General features: G+C 37.4%; 2 protein-coding genes across 2 annotated transcripts; both read right to left on the reverse strand.

The window, feature by feature from the left end:
- Nucleotides 1-1,928: 1,928 nt before the first annotated feature.
- On the reverse strand, nucleotides 1,929-5,783 carry LOC125245704 (gastrula zinc finger protein XlCGF8.2DB-like). Its single transcript, XM_048156421.1, has 3 exons — nucleotides 5,702-5,783; nucleotides 4,721-4,956; nucleotides 1,929-2,884 (listed from the first exon to the last, which is right to left on the reverse strand). Exons 2-3 carry the CDS (start codon nucleotides 4,890-4,892, stop codon nucleotides 2,016-2,018), a joined length of 1,041 nt encoding a protein of 346 aa, XP_048012378.1. The 5' UTR covers nucleotides 4,893-4,956; nucleotides 5,702-5,783; the 3' UTR covers nucleotides 1,929-2,015.
- Nucleotides 5,784-12,132: 6,349 nt separating this feature from the next.
- On the reverse strand, nucleotides 12,133-19,572 carry LOC125244438 (gastrula zinc finger protein XlCGF7.1-like). The gene is made up of 2 exons (XM_048154522.1): nucleotides 19,491-19,572; nucleotides 12,133-14,002 (listed from the first exon to the last, which is right to left on the reverse strand). The coding sequence occupies exons 1-2, from the start codon at nucleotides 19,570-19,572 to the stop codon at nucleotides 13,356-13,358; spliced, it is 729 nt and encodes a 242-aa protein (XP_048010479.1). The 3' UTR covers nucleotides 12,133-13,355.
- Nucleotides 19,573-19,788: the final 216 nt, after the last annotated feature.

Here is a 19,788-nt window from a genome sequence, read left to right on the forward strand (position 1 = left end):
GTTTAGCCTAATGGTGACGATTGAGGAGAGAACTAAAAAACTAAACGTCTGCATACACTTTAGGCCTGTGCTTTGATATTAAGCTAATTTTATTTTTGATTTTGATGTTGGCTTTCAAGGATCATCAGAAAGAAGATATCTGAGGTAAAACTATTAAAACTTGCCGCGTTTCGTCTGGCACACCTTCATTCTCTTCACAGCTGCGCGCGTTCGTTCCTCCCTAAACTCAAACTTAAGGTAAGAATCAGCACAGTCGGTGATTGTTGTAAAATGCAGTCTTTACTGTTGCTAAATTGCAGTAAATGTTTGAAAATTATTATCAACGTTTAAAACGTTGAAAGCACAATAATCCGCGCAAGAGACGCTGTTCCTCAGGCTGAATTGCGGCGCGCGCTTCAAAACGGATCGCAAATAGACAAACAAATTACACGTTGGGCTTCAGGTGCACGTCCAAAAGATCAAATACACACAATAGTATGTTAAAATTACCGGATTGGAGTGTGTTTAGCTACATACATGCAGTTTATATCGGAAGTGTACATGAACAGCTGGGAGAAAATACGATGTGTGTTAATATCTATTGTCTTAAAGAGACAGCAGTCACCTTCTGACAATTATGCCATCAGTGTTAATCAAACAACAAAATGCAAAGAGAAAATCACTCACAGCACTTCTTCTGAATATAGTTAGCTTTAATAAGAGTTAATCTATTAATTTATACTGTGAAAACCATGCAGTGTCACTTTACATTTGGTTACTTAGATTTCTTTTATAGGCTAGGCCTATATTACTTACATGAACACAATGACAAATGAAAGTACTTTATTTCATTTGTGTCTTTGTTTTATTGTATTTGGCAGTTTGTTTCTTTGTTCATATTCTTACTGTATCTTATATAAAACACCAAAAATGCCAGACACTATATAATATAAAGCAAAGTTAATTCAGCTCTCTCTCTCTCTCTCTCTATATATATATATATATATATATAACAAAAAGTACCGATAAGAATACCGTTAAAGTACCGGATCGATAAGCAGTATCGGTAAGAGTAGTAATACCGTTAAATCCTTAACGATACCCATCCCTACTGATCAGGGAGTCGGCCACATTCATTTACACGGTATACTGATACACGGCCTAGGAAGCTAGGAGCTGTTTGAGACGCAGGGATAGTTTGTAGGGGTCTTCCTCGTCTACTTACTTTCTCTTCGTCGTCTTGTGTGCTCGGCAAGACTGTTTTGTGCTTGAGCGCCACCAAGTCGTGTTTTACTGTAACTTCAGCAGCTCCAGGCACGTGAACAAAAGCACCACTCTCATTGGTCGGCCAGTTTTTAACGCGGCGCGTCAAACCAAAAAAACGAACCCGAGGCGTTTTTTAAAAAATGACGCTTTTATGCCTTGCGTTTTTTGCGTTGGTGTGCACACTCACATTGGCGCCCGTTGTTTAATCACGAGTTAAACGTCGGCGAAAATCGCGCATGATATTCGTCCCGGTGTGAACAGGCCTTAAGACTGTGCAAGCTTTGGGAGTGTTGGACTCTATCTACCCCATCAATATTTTTAATCATCGCTCTGAATCCTTTCACATCACCATTTGGCCTGTAGGTGGCACTTGTGCTTCATTTAAACAACTAAACGACTATGATAGTTTCATCAAATGGTAAACGGTGTATCAATATGCAGTAAGAGTAAATTAAACACTACTTACAATTAATGAGCTCTATTTTAGCAATTTATGAATAAGTCTGGGTAATTACCACTCCACTTCACATGGTCATTGACAATGAAATTTAATGCTAATGTTAAAATTAATACCCACAGCTCCTGATGGCACAAGGAATGTTCATCGAGTCCTCTTCTCAGGTATTTTAAACTTCTTTTAACCACTAAGCAAAGAAAGAAAAGTCCATCTGGATACTTATGCATACCTCAAGATTTGCTTTATTTCTGGTGTGAGTTATTACATGATTCCTGTCCGTGAAGCTCATTCCACACTGATGACTTGAGTTCTTTCATACATGAAACCTCATGTGGTACTCGAGGGTTACTTTATATCTGAAAGTCTTTTCACAGTGACCACATTTAAACGGCCTCTCTCCAGTGTGAATTCTCATGTGTCTGTCAAGGTTTTCTTTAAGGTTGAAACTTTTTCCACATTGTTTGCAGCTGAAAGACTTCTTTCCTGTATGAATTCTTATGTGGTCTACAAAGTGTCCTATTTGAGTGAAACTCTTTCCACACTGAAAGCATGTAAACGGATTCTCTCCTGTGTGAGTTCTCATGTGCCTTTGAAGGATTGCTTTTCGGTTGAAGCTTTTTCCACACTGTTGGCAGGTGTAAGGTTTCTCTCCAGAGTGAATTCTCAAGTGGACTTTAAGTTTTCCTTGTTGATTGAAACTCTTTCCACACTGAGGGCATGTGTAAGACTTCTCTCCAGTGTGAATTTTCAAATGACTGTTGAAGCTATCTTTCTGAGTGAAACTTATTCCACATTGAGGGCAGATGTATGGCTTCTCTTCACTGTGAGTTCTCATGTGGTTATTAAGGTTTCCTTTTTGGTTGAAACTTTTCCCACATTGTTTGCAAGTAAAAGGCTTCTCTCCAGTGTGAATCCTAATGTGGTCTTCAAAGTATCTTTTTTGATTGAAACTCTTTCCACACTTAGCACATCTGTAAGGCTTCTCTCCAGTGTGAACTCTCATGTGCCTGTTAAGGTTTCCTTTTTTATTGAAACTCGTTCCACACTGTTGGCAGGTGAAGTGACTCCTAGATCCTTTCTTTTCAGTCTGTTTTTCTCCAGTCATGAAATCATGATTTTTATATGGATCTTTCTCTTCCATTTCATTCAATACTTCAGTCTCCTCTTTCAGTGCCATCAGGTCTAAAAAAGAGAAGAGTTAAGCCCAATTTAATGGCACAAAGCAACAGTTATCAAAACATTAATACATGTAAAGCATCAAAACCAACACAACTAGATCCTATACACTAAGCTTCTAAAAGAGGTGTTGCATGTAATCCGAAAAGCCTTTTCAATACTACTTAATCTTCACTTTCTTTAGGCCAGGGATGGGCAAACTCGGTCCTGAAAGGCCACTAGATTTATGGAGAAGAGAGAAAACAATGGTGTGTTTGGGCAAACCCCATCCTTCAAACACATAGAAAACATGAAGAATTTCACCAACTAATCAAAGGGCCTGTTTACACCTGGTACACAGCAAAATCCCCAGAGTTAAATCAACTCTGTGCAGAGTACATATTGTCCGTCTCTAAATAGTGTTAAAGTAACACTGAAGCAGAAGTTAAAGGTGCTAAAGAGGATCTTTTCGTCGACTGAGAATCCAAAGACTGTTAGTGAGTTTTTGAAATGAGCGCATGCGTAAGAATTTCGAGGGAACGCCTCCCAAAACTCGTGCAGGAGTATTGGAACACGAGTGTTTACCACCGGCATTCGCTGTGTTGTGTTAGTGGATTCATTATGTCGGACTCACCGCAGGTAACTCATAATCTGCAGTTGTTACTCCTGTCTCCTGACAAAAACATTGCATGCGGCGCCTGTGGAGTGTGGAAAGTTACTGGAGCGCGCAGCCGCGCGTCTCTCACAAGGAACGTCACGGCAGTGATTGACAAGCCAGAGGGCCAATCCGCACACGTCTGAAGCCACAAGTTTGGTTTGAAGATGAAAAACAAAACACAATGTTCTCTAAACATGCACTTGCACCATGTTCAGCGTGGCCTTGCGGCTGTCAGAGCAGAAACAAGCTGCTCTCTGTATGTTTTCCTGTTGTCGACGGTCATGTTCATATACAAACTGAACGCAGATATTTCACCTATTAAATCAAAACTTATAAAGAAGCCCCTATATTTAATCACCCATAGACCATCCCCTCAAAGAAATCATGACTGCGAGTGTCAGCTTCAGCATTACCCAGCTCATTAGAAGGTGTGTAACAGTATTACACAAATCCGGTCCTTGAGCCCGATAATGCACCAGTCCCATTCGACATAAAGAAATGCGTATCAGTGTATTGGATCCATGCATTACTGAAGGACCTGAAGTGACAGCAGCCTAATATCCATCTGTCATTAACGTTAAATGAAATGAAACAGAGAAAATCTCTCACTGCTCTTGAATGAAAAATGTTATAGCTTTATGAAGAATCTGTAAATATTTTGTTCACACAATGAAGACTATGCCATTTTAGTTTTACAACTAAATATATTGGTTTGTGAGGCACATAAAATAGAAGTGAATGGGATCAAATTTTCAGCCATCACACACTGAACGGGACTTGATCCAAATCGTGACAGTATGAACACAAAGAGGTCTCAGTTCAGTTCTTTTTAAAGAGGACAGTGTGAAAACTGCCTGTGTTTTAGCGCATTATTATAGCAAGAGCACATCTAATGAGCATTAAACATTCTGACTATTGAGGTTGAGTTATCTTGTGTATTGATATCCCTTTCTAGAAATGTAAGATATTATCTAAATAATCTCATTTAGTTGAGTCTGGAGAAGTTTAGTTGAGTCCAATGCACTTCAGTTTACCAGTGTTCATTCACTCTTCAGCTTCAGCTCAAACGGCCTGACATTGTTAACATAATTGGATTAGAAAACAGTTCTATGTGTAACTCTTTCACCAACAGGTTTTTTTCTTTAAAGCAGCAACATTTTTGATCAAATTCAGGAGTTCAAAGTTCAGCTTTGAGTGAAACCAACCTGTTTGTTCCTCAGTATCTTCATGTTTCACTCTCAATGTTTCTTCAATCTTCATGTCTTCACTCTCCTCTTTAATAAACTCCATCTTTGTTTGTTCCTCAGTATCTTCACGTTTCAAACTGAGTACTTCTTCAATCTTTATGTCTTCACTTTCCTCTTTAATAAACGCCATCTTTATAATAGTGTGTCGTGTGTATCTCAGTCGCTTCACCAGGGGTTTTTCCTTAGTGTTTGTCCTATTTAAGAAGAGAATAAAATGGAAAAATAAATCCAAACTAAATATCTGGGTGTGTCTCAATCAGCTCTAGATCAGTAGTCCCATACACTGGTAAGCGAGTCAGAATGAGAGTTAATGGATTTACATCACCTGATTAGACAAAAAAAAAAAAAAAACTTAAAACTAATACTGCAAATTAATAAAAGAACACACACTACACAGAAACGTCATATTTAGGCATTTATGATCTACATTTGGTACTTAATTAATTAGATAATTAAACTTTAATGAAAATATTAGCAGTTGGTTTGTAAAAGTTACACGTTAGTGTTTGTTGTTCTCGTTCATTTCATGATTCGAGCTCTTTGAATCACTGAATCATTTCGCAAAGTATTTGATTCAACTGACTAAAATCTCTCCCTGCATCCCAGTGTGTGTGTTGGGCATCTCTATCTGCCCTAAATAGTATTGAATATTACTAATGTCACATACTATTCAAGATGGATAGTATGCACATTGAGACGCAGGCTCAGTTTCTCCATCACTGCTCGCCAATGACCGAATTCGTGTTTATGATAAACTGATTCACAATATAGGGAGCGAAATAAGATGCAAGATTACTTTAACCAAAACAAAATATCCCTCATTGAAGTTAGATGACAAATTATAATGTTACATTAAATAATAAATAACTAATTTAGCATCGTCTGTAAAACACTGAACGGTTTTATTAATTTGAAGAGATGAAATTGTTAAAAACAAACCTTTCTTTAGACGAATCACAACACGAACAAGAGTGCGGCGCAACCTTTTGACGTCAGGTCGCCACACCAAAATAAAAGTTCCGTTCACACGCTGCTGTCTACAATAACAGATTTTTTTTTTAACAAAATAATCCCTGTATTAAAATTAAAATAGTGACAAATGTGATGAAAACAAACATGAGTGTATAAGTTCATAAAGCAGAGTTCATACATGTGTCCAAAAAAAAAAATACAATATTAAAAATGTGGACATATAAAATTCATTAGAGTCAAAAATAGGTATAAAATATATAAATAACATCTTTCAAAGTAATAAAATAAGTCAAGTATAAGTGCAATTCATTCAGTACATGATCATTCGTAATGCAGTTCAACTGGAGGGTATGTGTGAATTATTTTAAATTTAAATTTAGTTTATCAGCTCTTCTTTTTTCAAATGTTTTGGCCTTTGGTCATTTTTAGAATTTGAGAGTAAAAACATAATTTATTTATTAATTAATTTATTTATTGTGAAACTCTAGGGAGGCTCTTTAAGAGGGTAAAGAAACACAAATCCATTACTCAAGTTTTAGCTCCTCTACACTGGCTCCATCCATTTCAAATTAAATTTAAAATTAATGTTTGTGTATAAATCTCTAAATAACCAGGCTCCTCCATATCTTGCAAATCTACTGACCCATACAACCTCTCCAGAACATGGCGTTCAGAAAATCACAAACTTCTTGTAGTGTCCAGGACAAATCGTCTACTAAAAGTTGAAGCCTTTTGCAGTAACAGGGCCGAAACTGTGGAAAGAGCTGCCTTCATCCATTAGTTCTGCCAAATCTCTACCAGTGTTTAAGTTTCTGTCATTATGTGATGATCAATTCATTTATATATAAAGTTAACTGTTCTAAATACTGATTATGTGCATGTCTTTTACATTGTATTAGCTTTAAATTATCATCCTTTATCATTTTCTGCAGATAGTTTGATTATGTTTTAGATTGGGGGTTGTAAATGGGCTTTGCAATGAAGCCACTTTATTGATATACACCGATCAGGCATAACATTATGACCGACTTCCTATTATTGCGTTGATCCCCCTTTTGCTCCAAAAACAGTCCTGACCCGTCGAGGCATGGACTCCTCTAGACCCCTGAAGGTGTGCTGTGGTATCTGCACCAAGATCTTTCCTTTAAGTCCTGTAAGTTGTGAGGTGGAGCCTCCATGGATCAGACTTGTTTGTTCAGCACATCCCACAGATGCTCGATTGGATTGAGATCTGGGGAATTTGGAGGCCAAGTCAACACCTCAAACTCGTTGTTGTGCTCCTCAAACCATTCCTGAACCATTTTTGTTTTGTGGCTAGGAGCATTATCCTTGCTGAAAGAGGCCACAGCCACCAGGGAATACCGGTTCACCCTGTTCCTTCCTTGAACCACTTTTGATAGATACTGACCACTGCAGACCGGGAACACCCCACAAGAGCTGCAGTTTTGGAGATGCTCTGATCCAGTCGTCTAGCCATTACAATTTGGCCCTTGTCAAACTCGCTCAAATCCTTACGCTTGCCCATTTTTCCTGCTTCTAACCCATCAACTTTGAGGAGAAAATATTAACTTGCTGTCTAATATATCCCATGGTGTATTTAATGGTTTGTTCTAATTGTACTACATTTATTGTTTGTTGATGTTACGTTATTCTAGAGCACTGTAAGTGTGTTATTGACTTTGTCAAAGTTGAGATAACGTGTCAAAGTGGAATTTGCTTTTTTATAGATATTAAAGAGGAATAGAGGAGTCATGTCTGGAGGAGGGTATCCATTATTATGGTGTGCATTTCAGAGTTGCTACCAAAGTCCCTTTAAGACGAGTCATTTCACTTGGCGGCCATCTTTGTGCAGCTCCTATCTCTGTAAAACATAAAATTCTCCAAAACTGTTCGCCAATCTTACGATTAAATTTCATATTTGAAATCACCAATGAAATCTGACAACAACCGGCTCATAAATTTAGTTTCAAAACGCTCAAATCATGACAAAAAAAATGCATTTTTCAGGCTGGACCAAGCTACTGCATATGCGCATCCAAACAGAACGGAGGAGCAAATGTTTCACGACACCAACCACATTTACGTCTGAGGACACAATCAGATCTCACCCTGTCAATCAAACTATAGGAAGTTTTGGATAGAGTGTCCGAGGGTTTTTATGGTTGAAAGTGATACAGATTGTCTTGTAATTACATTTACTAAAAATGACACCAAAAAATGGTTTTGTACACTTGTGCTGCAGGTCACAGGCAAAGAACTCTAATGTTCTTACCTGCATGTATAAAAACTCCAGCAATGACCAAAATAATAGGAACAGTAATAGTTTATCACATGCATTGACTTGAAACCATTTATATTTCTTCACATTTTAATCAACAAAAGGAGAAAAAAGTGGGTGTATAACATCAGGAGGGCAGATCTGAATTTAGCAATGGTGAATTCTGAGGCCACCATCGGAGGATATGTGGTCTGTGAAGAACATTTTTTACAAGAGGAGATCATCATTCAAGTAAATCCATTTACTCTCAGTCTTTGAATAATGCAACATTAATATAATAGTGATAAAAACAAGTAATACTAAAATTTTTACTTATACTTTTCTAAGGGGAAGAGGAAACAGTTGTCCCCCAATGCCAAACCAACCCTTAAATTGTGGAAACCAGATGTAAGACTAGAGAAATTATGCAATTGAAGATTTTAGAAATACCACACATACAGAATGGAATTATTCAAAAAAATATTTATTATCTTGTTTTAGACAACACTCCCAAACCACTGACAATTACCATTGGAGAGTTCTCCTGTGCTAGATGTGGCAGAAGAACCTTTTTCACAGTCCAGCCCGGAGTCCATGGACTGTCTGTCATCATTTATGAAGATGCTGAATGAAAAAGAAAAGGTTGAACAACAGCAACTGCAACATAATGTAAATAATTCAAAGTTAATGGCTTCAAACTAAATTTTAAATAGCTATTTTCATCTAGAAATTTAAGGATCTTGAAAAGCTGCTGAGCAGTAAGAGAGTCCAGACAAGAATAATAAGATACCGCCTCAAACAGAAAATCTGCAATCTACAGAAAGCGTAGGTACAGTGGAAAAAAGCATTAATGTACTATTGGCTTCAATCACACTAAAATCTGAACATGAAAACTTTATTCACAAATTACATAACTTGCAGCAAAAGATACATCAAAGTCCAGAAACTGAACTGGTCAACCCCAAAACCCACACATTTATAACAAATCAAATACATCTAGATAAATATAAAAAAAGAGGTCAGAGATACAGTAACCAAAGAAAAGACCGGGCTATCCAGCTAAACCATCATAGTCCCAGATCTTTCACTTGCCATCACCAGCAACTTTGAGAAGGCACCTAGTGGTCTGTGTGGGAACATTTACAGTAAGAAAACATTTCACTACAAATGAACATTCAATTTAAGATGGCACCAAATTCTTCCAGTCTTAAATGTTTAAGACACAATAATATAGTATAACCAAAATCTATTTTTTTAACTCCCTAGCCTGGATTCCTTGATGGACTGTTAGCCCGGATGAAATTAAAACTGAAGACAATGACAGCAGAGCGGAGACTATGCTCACTTGTCTTTGATGAAATGGCCATAAAACAACATCTGGACTATAACAAAAGGACAGACTCGATAGATGGTCTGTGTCCTGATGGTCGCCCATGGTCTTCATGGTTAGGGCTATAAAGTGGCAAATGGAAACAGGTCAGAGATTTCAAAATGTTTTCAGCAGGTGACAATTACAAAATGAACTAAATATACTCAAAAAGGACACATTTCCTTATTTACTAGGCAATTGCATTCTTCCTCTGCAAGTCCTCAATGCCAAGTGTGGGAATAGCCAAAAATATAGAGGAGGCAGTAATCCGACTGAGCAGCATTGGATTAAATGTATGTCCTTGTTATACATTATATGCAGTTACTATAGTAATTAATATAAATTATGCCTAATTGCATGCAACTAACTCTGAGCCACACCCTAATCCTATCCACCTTTTTCCTGATAAGCCTACTATGTTTTAAGAAGTTATAGCCATAAACATGTATAATCATTGCAAAGCATCGTGGGAAAAAGGTGGATAGTAAGTACATGTAACTAATTGTTACTACTGAGTATTTAAATGTTTATTTACACTAAAACGGACACTGTAAAATAAAGTGTAATCATTAATTCTAATATTATACAAAATGTCATTTTTTTCCCTCATAAAATCCTTACCTCATAGGTTGGAGACCATGAAGTGTCATGGAAGCAGCTAGAGGACTTCTATAATCAAGACTGTAGAAGTGCCAACCACATGGCGCCAAAATTAACTGAAAAGCACATTCACCTGCCCCCTTTTACAAATATGAGGGTGAAACTGGCCACACAGGACTTACTTCCATCACTTAACTTGGGTGTACTTCAATCTGAAAGGTCTGGAAAAGTACCACCATGCCAGAGTGGAGTTGTTCTTAGCGTGAGGAGCAGCTGAAACGGCAGAGACTATCGTAAAGAACAGGCGAGTCTAAACAGCCCCTCCTCCTGAGAATCATCAGTCTGTAATGATTTACGATTGGTTCTTTCAATCGTATAAAAGGTGTGGCTTTCTTCGCTAGAGCAGCCATATTGAGCGCTACACTTTTCCCCATTCAAAACAATACGAGTGACATGTCTTGTGTTATTCTATAGTCTTTGGTTGCTACTCCCACAGGCATTCATGTTCAGCACATGCTTTCCTCAAATGTATGAAGGGTCACACTGGCTATTACGCATGTGAGCGCTGCACTCAAAAAGGTGTATATGTAAACAGAAGAATGCGTTTCACTGAGTTGTGTGCTGAGCAAATGAAATTAGATGTGTAAAGATATGGGTTACAAAGAGCACCAAGTAGGAATTTCTCCCCTATATGAGTTAAGTGTGGGGTTAGTTTCAAGTTTTGTGCTTGAGTACATGCACTTTGTCTGCTTGTATATGCTGATTTATTGTTGGTTAAAAGGGCCTCTGAAATACAGGCAATCCATTCAAATTCTCACTATGATTTCAGCATTTACGGCTTCTGCTTACCCAGGAATTGCAAGGAAACCAAAGCGTCTCTTAAGCCTCGTTTCCAGGCGGTACAGCACAGTTTAGTATGATTTGTGATGGTAAACTCTGATCAGGCTTGCGTTTCCACTGCCAACAGTACCCTTACTTGGTGTATGCCGGAAAGTAGCAATTAATGCCGATGAGTAGCGCAATCAACACGAAGAAGAAAGCTACACAGTAAACAACAATGGAGGACATACAGCAGATCTTGCTCCTGCTTCTCGGCATGCAGCTGTTTGTCCCAGGAAGAAACGGTATTGTGTTTCAACCTTATTAAAAAAACGACGCTGAATGTTGTCATTCCCCTTGTAGCTCGCACAAATGACGATTCTCTGTGAACCAATCACCATTCTGCAGTGAGTCTAGCTCCACCCTTTAGTACCGGACTACTGTGCTAGATACCCCAATGGAAGGGTCCCAATAAAGTGGTACTGTGCCATTCAGTGGAAACAAGGCAATGGAAATTAGGATGTGGAAAGCAAGTGAATTGAGGCGGGTTTTGCTTCACACCAGTCCTGTTGTCCAATCTGTTTTATTGCAACTCTTCTGTGACCACACTGGCAAGTTTATCAATGTAGATACCCTGGATCAAGACATGATGAGTCCCGTGTTGCTGCCTACTTGGCATACCCACCACCTGGACACTTCTTGTTAGGCAATGGAGGATATCCATGCATCGACAATTTCATCAGCATCATGACCCCTTAAAGAGAATCAGTCCAGGGAGCAGTGCAAACCTGATTTAATAAATACCATTCCAGGGCAAGGTGCATCATTGAAATATATTGGCAGGACAAAGTTCTGGTGGAGAGCAATCTTTCTTCAGGCTCTACCTCTGAATCAGCGAAGTTGTCCCAAACATGATAGTTGCCTGCACAATACTGCATAATATATGCTTTGGAGTTGGAGATGTTGTGGACAAGCTCATGAAGTCCATCAGACGATCATGTCATGTGGAAGAAAGTGAAGGATCACCACAAAGTTCTGGTCACTAGATCTCAAACTTCTGGGAGTATAAGGTTGCAGCAGTTCAGATAAATAAGTGGGGTGGCTAAATCATGTAAGGATTTGTAAACTTTTTTTTTTTAATCAATTCTTAATTTAATAGGCAGCCAGTGAAGGGTCCTCAAAATTGGAGTGATATGGGTGCTTTTACGACTGTTATGAAGGAATCTTGCAGCAACATTTTGAACTAACTGAAGACAAGCAATTTGCAACTTTGAAATACCCCAATAAAGTGAATTGCAGCAGTCTAAGCAAGAGGTAATAAAAGAATGAACAGCCATCTCTAGAGTTTTATGATTTAGGAAATGTTTAATTTTAGACAACATATGAAGTTGATAAAAACAAGAGCATATTACAGAAAAGATGTGTTTGTCAAAGTTTAAAGACTCATCTAGCAGAACGCCCAGGTTCCGTACATTTGAAGATCTAAACGCAGATAGTCTACCCAGATCTAAGCTGGTAGCCTGAGAATTATCAGTGGGCCCAAAAACAATCAACTCAGTTTTATTTTTGTTTAAAGATAGAAAATTTTGGGCTAGCCAAGATTTAACTTCATCTAGGCAACTTAATAAAGATAAAAGTAAAGACAAAAGGATAATTTCTCTTGATTGGTAAGTAAATTTGGGTGTCGTCTGCATAAAGTTAAATAATACCCTGTGTATTCTTAGAATGGAGCCCAGAGGAAGCATATACAGGGAAAAAAGAGAAGGCGACAAGATAGAACCTTGAAGAAGACCACAGGTGAGCAACAGACGAGAAAAAATTGCCTAACTTGACTTAACATTTTCGGTCAGAGAGATAAAACTGGAACCACTTAAGGACGATTCCTTTAAGCCCCACGTAAGATTCTAATCTAGATATCAGAGTGGTCAACAGTGTCAAAGGCTGCTGATAGATCTAGAAGCATGAGAACAAGAGTCACCAGTAGATAGATTTATGTCATTTAGCACTCTCAAATGGGCAGATTCGGTAATGTGAGCAGACTTAAAACCATATTGAAATGTTTCAAAAATACCATTGCAGTTAAGAAAAGACTTAGGTTGGTCAAACACAATTTTTTTCCAACACCTTTGAGATAAAAGGTAAAGCAGAAATAGGATGAATATAGTTCAGAACAGAGGGATCTCTTGAAGGCTTCTTGAGTAACATTAACATTACCATTAATGTGAGTTCTATTTTAGCCATTTCACATAAAAAACAAAAAAACAAACAAACAAAAAAAGAACAGACAGTGGCTACAAAGTTAAGCAATTTATGAATAGGTGTCTGAAACACTAACCTTTTGTTTCATGCTCTTTCAGACCATTTGGCAGGACAAGCTCAAGATAAAGCAGTGCTTTTATCTCTATGATAATGTAAAGGTATGGGCGATACTGTCAGACTGATTGGATTAGCACCTATGCACGTGCTGTCGGTAGCTGCAGTCATCAAGTCTCCTGGTCTTTGCTTCTGAGATTTCCAACATTCCTAAGGTGATTCCTGTCCGTGAAGCTCATTCCACACTGATGACTTGAGTTCTTTCATACATGAAACCTCATGTGGTACTCGAGGGTTGCATTATATCTGAAAGTCTTTTCGCAGTGACCACATTTAAATGGCCTCTCTCCAGTGTGAATTCTCATGTGTCTGTCAAGGTTTCCTTTAAGGTTGAAACTTTTTCCACATTGTTTGCAGCTGAAAGACTTCACTCCAGAGTGAATTTTCACATGACTGTTAAAGCTTCCTTTAAGAGTGAAACTTAGTCCACATTGAGGGCAGATGTATGGCTTCTCTTCACTGTGAGTTCTCATGTGGTTATTAAAGTTTCCTTTTTGGTTGAAACTTTTTCCACATTGTTTGCAAGTGAAAGGCTTCTCTCCAGTGTGAATCCTAATGTGGTCTTTAAAGTATCTTTTTTGATTGAAACTCTTTCCACACTTAGCACATCTGTAAGGCCTCTCTCCAGTGTGAACTCTCATGTGCCTGTTAAGGTTTCCTTTTTTATTGAAACTTGTTCCACACTGTTGGCAGGTGAAGCGACTCCTAGACCCTTTCTTTTTAGCTCTTTTTCGCAAGGAAATCTTTTCAGTCTGTTTTTCTCCTGTTACAAACTCATGATGATTATTATATTGATCTTTCTCTTCCATTTCATTCAGTACTTCAGTCTCCTCTTTCAGTGCCATCAGGTCTAAAAAAGAGAAAAGTTAAGCCCACTTTAATGGCACAAAGCAACAGTTAACAATTAAGTTATAATTAAGCGATTAATTAAATGATGATTAGCAAATGAGCATTAGTGATGAACACCTGCTGTTAACAAGCAGAATCACTGAAGAAAAAAAGAGAAATAAGAACTACAACTGACTTTAAATCTGATTCAGTGTTACTTTAATACTATTTAGAGGGATCATATGTACTCTAAGCAGAGTTGATTTAACTCTGGGGTTTTTGCTGTGTATTAAGATGCGTTTTGGTTGATCGGATCACAAGCGGATGATGCTAAATACAGGTGTAAATCGAGTCTAAACCGTTTTGAGCTTGTCCACTTTTGACCACTTCCAGTGGTAGTCAGAAACACATTCAATCAGATTGCTTTCATAAGCCCTATTCGGACGGGATTAGTTTTACGTGGGGAGGTGGAGTAAAGTAATTTTACCTCAGGATGTCTGTAATATTAATTGGACAATTCGCACGGGACAAGACATCTCAGTAAAACTACACTGCAAAAAAATGCTGTTCTTACTTAGAATTTTTGTCTTGTTTTTAGTCAAAATATCTTAAAGTTCTTAAATCAAGAAGCATTTTCTTGACAAGTACAAATTATTTTCTTGTTTTCAGGAAAAATAAATCAAAATTAAGTAAGTTTTTCCTTAAAACAAGCAAAATAATCTGCCAGTGGGGTAAGCAAAATAATTTAATTTACTTGTCAAGAAAATGCTTCTTGATTTAAGATCTTTAAGATATTTTGACTAGAAACAAGACAAAAACTCTAAGTAAGAACAGCATTTTTTGCAGTGTAGCAGAAGTGGGAGGGGTAACTTGATTTACGCACTGCCGTCACCTCCCTGTCGTCATGTGGGTATACGTTGCTTCCTGATACAATGTGCGAAAACACATATAATCTAAATATATAAACCATAAATAACAGTTAGGTCCGATTTATTAATTAAATTCTGATTAGATTATGATGGTAATAGGCACTTAGCTAAAGATAAAATTAGTTTTGTGCCTCTGACAATTGCTTCGATCTTCTTTTTGCTCTGAATGGTATGTAGAAAATACTTGAGGTTTGCCACAGACTTGTCCCACCACCTACAACACAAATGAATGTTTCTTCAAGTGCTTCCATGCTTGAAAAATGCACAGAAAACTACTTTTAAACAGGAAATGACAGAATTTTACCATACATATTTACAGCGGGTCTATTCGAACTGGATTAGTATTACCTGAGGTAATTTTTCCAGACCTTTTTACAGAAGGTAAAAGTCGCCGTAATCTTTACTGACATTGCCCATAATGATTACCGAGATGGCACATTCGGACGGGACTAAAATCACTGAGAAGCTCTGGTAATAATTACTTTACCCCCACCTCCCCATGTAAAACTAATCCGAATAGGGCTAATGTAGACACCCATGTTGTGGAAAGTGTTCAAACAGCCTCTAAAGTCCACTTTCTCTTCAGCAACTGACACTATGACTGAATCCGAAATGGCACACTTCTATGCATTTTTGGTCTTGAGGACTTACAATGGCAGTAGGACGAGACAGTAGGGTGTCCCATTCATCATTTTAGTTTTCAGAAGGGTGCTTGCGAGCACCCCCTTTGCGGCCGTCATGCACCCTCGATGCACACTTCAGCTGAGCCCGCAAGTTTGCGAGCTACACAGAGGACTTTACCCGGCAGTCAAAATGGCATTAAGTTACAAAAGTGCGCAGAGGAAGATCGTGAGGGTTTAGGGTGCCATTTGGGATTAGCCAATAAACATTATGGGAAGCACACTAGCCAGATGGGATTTAAACTTGCTGGCTGAAGCCACAAGTTTGGTTTGAAGACGAAACATAATACAATGTTCTCTAAGCACTTACCATGTTCAGCACGGCCTTGTGGCTGTCAGAGTAGAAACAAGCTGCTCTCTGCATGTTTTCCTGTTGTTGCCGATCACGTTCATATGCAAATTGCATGCGGTTATTTTGCCTATTAAATCAAAACTTCAAAAGAAGCCCATATATTTACCCACCCATAGACCCTCCTCTTGAAGAAATCAGGACAAGTGGTTGAAAGTGGACAAAAGAGATGGATTAAAATACTAAGTGTAAACGGGTCCTCATCCACCTGTGATCCGATCGACCAAAACGCATATTAATACCAGGTGTAAACGGGGCCAAAGAGCTCCATCTGGATGATGAGAGTTTCACTGCCTAACTAGCAACAGCTAATTCACTAGTGGCAATGACTAGCACAACAGTTAACAATATACAGTTGTGCTCAAAAATGTACATACCTTGCAAATACCTTGCAGAATCTGCAAATTGTTAATTATTTTTTTTGGACATCTTCATCTTGTTTAAATGTTTTCACCCCCTGGATCTTAATGCATCATGTTTTCTTCTGGAGTATCAGTGAATGTTTGAACCTTTTTTTAATAGCTGTGTTTGAGTCCCTCAATTGTCCTCATTGTGAAAAGATGGATCTGAAAATCATACAGTCACTGATGGAAAGGGTTCAAATATGCAGAAGATGCTGGAAAACTGAAGAATTTGCAGGACCTGGAGGATTTTTCTGAAGAATGTTGGGCAGTTTAACTGATCAGGACGAACAAGAGACTCGTGAACAACCATCACAAACCATAAAAACAGTCGTGGATCATCCAGGTAACCACACACAGTATTGAGAATCAAGGGTATGTACATTTTTGAATGGGTCATTTTAATAAATTCAGCTATTTTTTTTTTGACTATATGTAAACATCTTTTATGCAAAATATCTTATTCAGGACAGTACTAAATAAAATAGAACACACATTTAGCATGATTCCTCTTATTTTGTTAAAATAATTAACAATTTGCAGATTTTGCAAGGGGTATGTAAACTTTTGAGCACAACTGTATAGGGGAGAGTGGGGTGATTTGTGCCAGGGGGGAAGTAGTTCCACCCATTGTTTCTGGAAAACCATAGAAGAAATTGGTCATGTGACCACATAATTTTGAAAAGCCACCCATTTTACTCATCCTCCAAAGAAGAGAGACACATGGCATGAGAGAAAAGCACATTTTAGCTCAAAAAACTATTTTTTTCCTTTTAAAGTAAAATTTCTATGATCAAGGTTTTTTGATTGTAGTGTCTGAACAATTATAGACAAGTTTGAAAACATTTCACACATGTTTTAGTGCTTTACCTGGCTACACAATGAGTCTATACAAGTTAGCATGATGTTAGCTCTTAACTGCTGGATCATGCTAGTTTTTCAAACTTGTGGGTCTGGGGTGATTTGTGCCAGAGGGCCTGGGTTAAGTTGTGCCAGTAACACAGCTCACCCCCACTTATGATTATTTTCAACATATTATTAATTTGTAATTGTACATTGTACTCTTACATTTTAGCAGTTAAACTTTGTGACATTCTTGATTTTAGACCAAAATCCATCATGCTACGCACTTATAAAACACACTTTCTGAAGATGAAAAGCATGAAATGGTGCAATGTTGTGCAAAAGGCATGAAAACAACTAATATTGTGTAAAAACTGAATGGATATCATCAAATTATCATAAGATTTGTGAGTGATTTAGAGCACAGCAGAACTCGGTCAGATAAAGGCTTATTAATGAAAGTTCCTGTCAAAAAAATTAATTGTATTAAAAGGGCAGCTATAAAAAAGCCAGTGTTCAGCAGCAAACAAGTATTTTCATCTTCAGAAAGATCTTTCTTCCTCCCCATATTGCATGAGAACTGTGACTTGCTTAATAATGTGGAACAACCTCTAAGTAGGGTTTCCATAGATCTGGCAAATTATTTTGTTTGAGATTGATACCAGTTATCTAAAAAGACATGGATACATAAACAAACATTTTCTTAGAAAAACTAAAATCTGAATGTCTATTCTACTGAAATCTTACTGATATGTCACTTGCATAATAATTTGGAACGCAGTGTATTCTTATATTATTGACAGAGAGCGTTCTATTGCCAAAGCCTTTTTGCCTGAAATGATTCACAAATATCATATATTGTGTATTTAAGTTTTTTGTGTTTTCCCAAAATCTACAAAATATGACTTAGCCTATTCCAGCAGTTTAATAGGGTGACAATATCTAAATAAACCTTAAATGAGTAATTTTGTATTGAATTTGTCTTGATTTCATATAGCATTACAGTTCATAACATTAAAATGTTCTGTTTTACTTCAGAAATGACTGGCACAAATTACCCCTACGTATTCTCCCCAAAGGCACAACTTACCCCGCACCAGGGGCAAGTTGTGCCACGAGACCACTTTTTTTCCCAAAAGCTATATTTCTGAAACAATTTATTTCAGATCCAAAGTTATTGTTCTCAGGCACGCACCACATCCTGAAATATATGTACATTCTTAAGTTGAAAGCGTTACTGCCATGGACTCACTTTAAAGTCACTTTGAGTAAAAACTGGCACAACTCACCCCACTTTCCAACATAAAATAATAAAAGTCAGACAGCTCTGGCTATCCCTGTTGAGCTACGATCAGCTTTTTCTCCATCTTGGCTGAGATTTCAAACAATTATGACCTAATTTGGCATCAAGCAACTGCTTATTATTATACATTATAAAATGACTAATAAATGGGTGCTATCACACGAGCAGGTAATCACAGCAGTGCTGATACAGAGCCATATCACATGACTGCGGGTGTGATGCTGCTTATATACAAGAGTTCGACGGCACAAGTATGTAAATAAATACAGAAAAAACCTTGCATATGTCACTACAAATGAAGTGTCAGCTTCAGCATAACCCAGCTCATTAGAAGGTGTGTAATTTACAACAGTATTACACAAACCCAGTCCTTGAGCCCGATAATGCACCAGTCCCATTCGACATAAAGAAATGTGTATCAGTGTATTGGATCCATGCATTACTGAAGGTCCTGAAGTGACAGCAGCCTAATATCCATCTGTCATTAGCGTTAAATTAAATTAAATGAAACAGAGAAAAAATCTCTCACTGCTCTTGAATGGATAATTTTATAGCTTTAATAAGAATCTGTAAATAATTTGTTCATTCAGCAAAAACTATGCAGTTTTATTTTTATATTTGATTATTCAGTTTTTACTTGAACACGACTGTTAAATACACCACCTTTACCTGGAAATTTTAATGCAGATTATTTAATTTGCATCTTTCTTACATTGCATTTGTCCTGTTTTTTATACTGAGGTCTTCATTACCTTGTACACTAAATAAACATGATTCGAGGAAAACAATTCAAAATAAACTTAATTTCTTGATTAACTACTTTCAGAAATATAACCCATTCCAAGTTAAGCTCAGTCAACATTGCTTGACATTGTTATCAAGATTGGATTAGAAAACAGTTCTATGTGTAACTCTTTCACCAACAGGTTTTTATTTTTATTTTTAAAGTAGCAACATTTTTGATAATTTTCAGTAGTTCAAAGTTCAGCTTTGAGTGAAACCAACCTGTTTGTTCCTCAGTATCTTCATGTTTCACTCTGAATGTTTCTTCAGTCTTCACATCTTCACTCTCCTCTTTAATAAACATCATCTTTGTTTGTTCCTCAGTATTTTCTTGCTTCATTCTTAATGTTTCTTCAATCTTCATGTCTTCACTCTCTTCTTTAATAAACTCCATCTTTGTTTGTTCCTCAGTTTCTTCTTGTTTAATTCTGAATGTTTCTTCAGTCTTCACGTCTTCAATCTCCTCTTTAATAAACGCCATCTTTATAATAGTGTCATGTGTATCTCAGTCGCTTCAGTT

Source organism: Megalobrama amblycephala, linkage group LG14 (assembly GCF_018812025.1).
Source record: "Megalobrama amblycephala isolate DHTTF-2021 linkage group LG14, ASM1881202v1, whole genome shotgun sequence".
Taxonomy (NCBI): domain Eukaryota; kingdom Metazoa; phylum Chordata; class Actinopteri; order Cypriniformes; family Xenocyprididae; genus Megalobrama; species Megalobrama amblycephala.

Excerpts from the sequence above, each read along its gene's own strand:
- LOC125244438 (XM_048154522.1), bottom strand. The coding sequence starts at position 19,572 with ATGTTTATTAAAGAGGAGAGTGAAGATGTGAAGACTGAAGAAACATTC. Across the intron at positions 14,003-19,490 it reads AGATACTGAGGAACAAACAG|ACCTGATGGCACTGAAAGAG; the intron begins GTTGGTTTCACT and ends TCTCTTTTTTAG.
- LOC125245704 (XM_048156421.1), bottom strand. The coding sequence starts at position 4,892 with ATGGCGTTTATTAAAGAGGAAAGTGAAGACATAAAGATTGAAGAAGTA. Across the intron at positions 2,885-4,720 it reads AGATACTGAGGAACAAACAG|ACCTGATGGCACTGAAAGAG; the intron begins GTTGGTTTCACT and ends TCTCTTTTTTAG.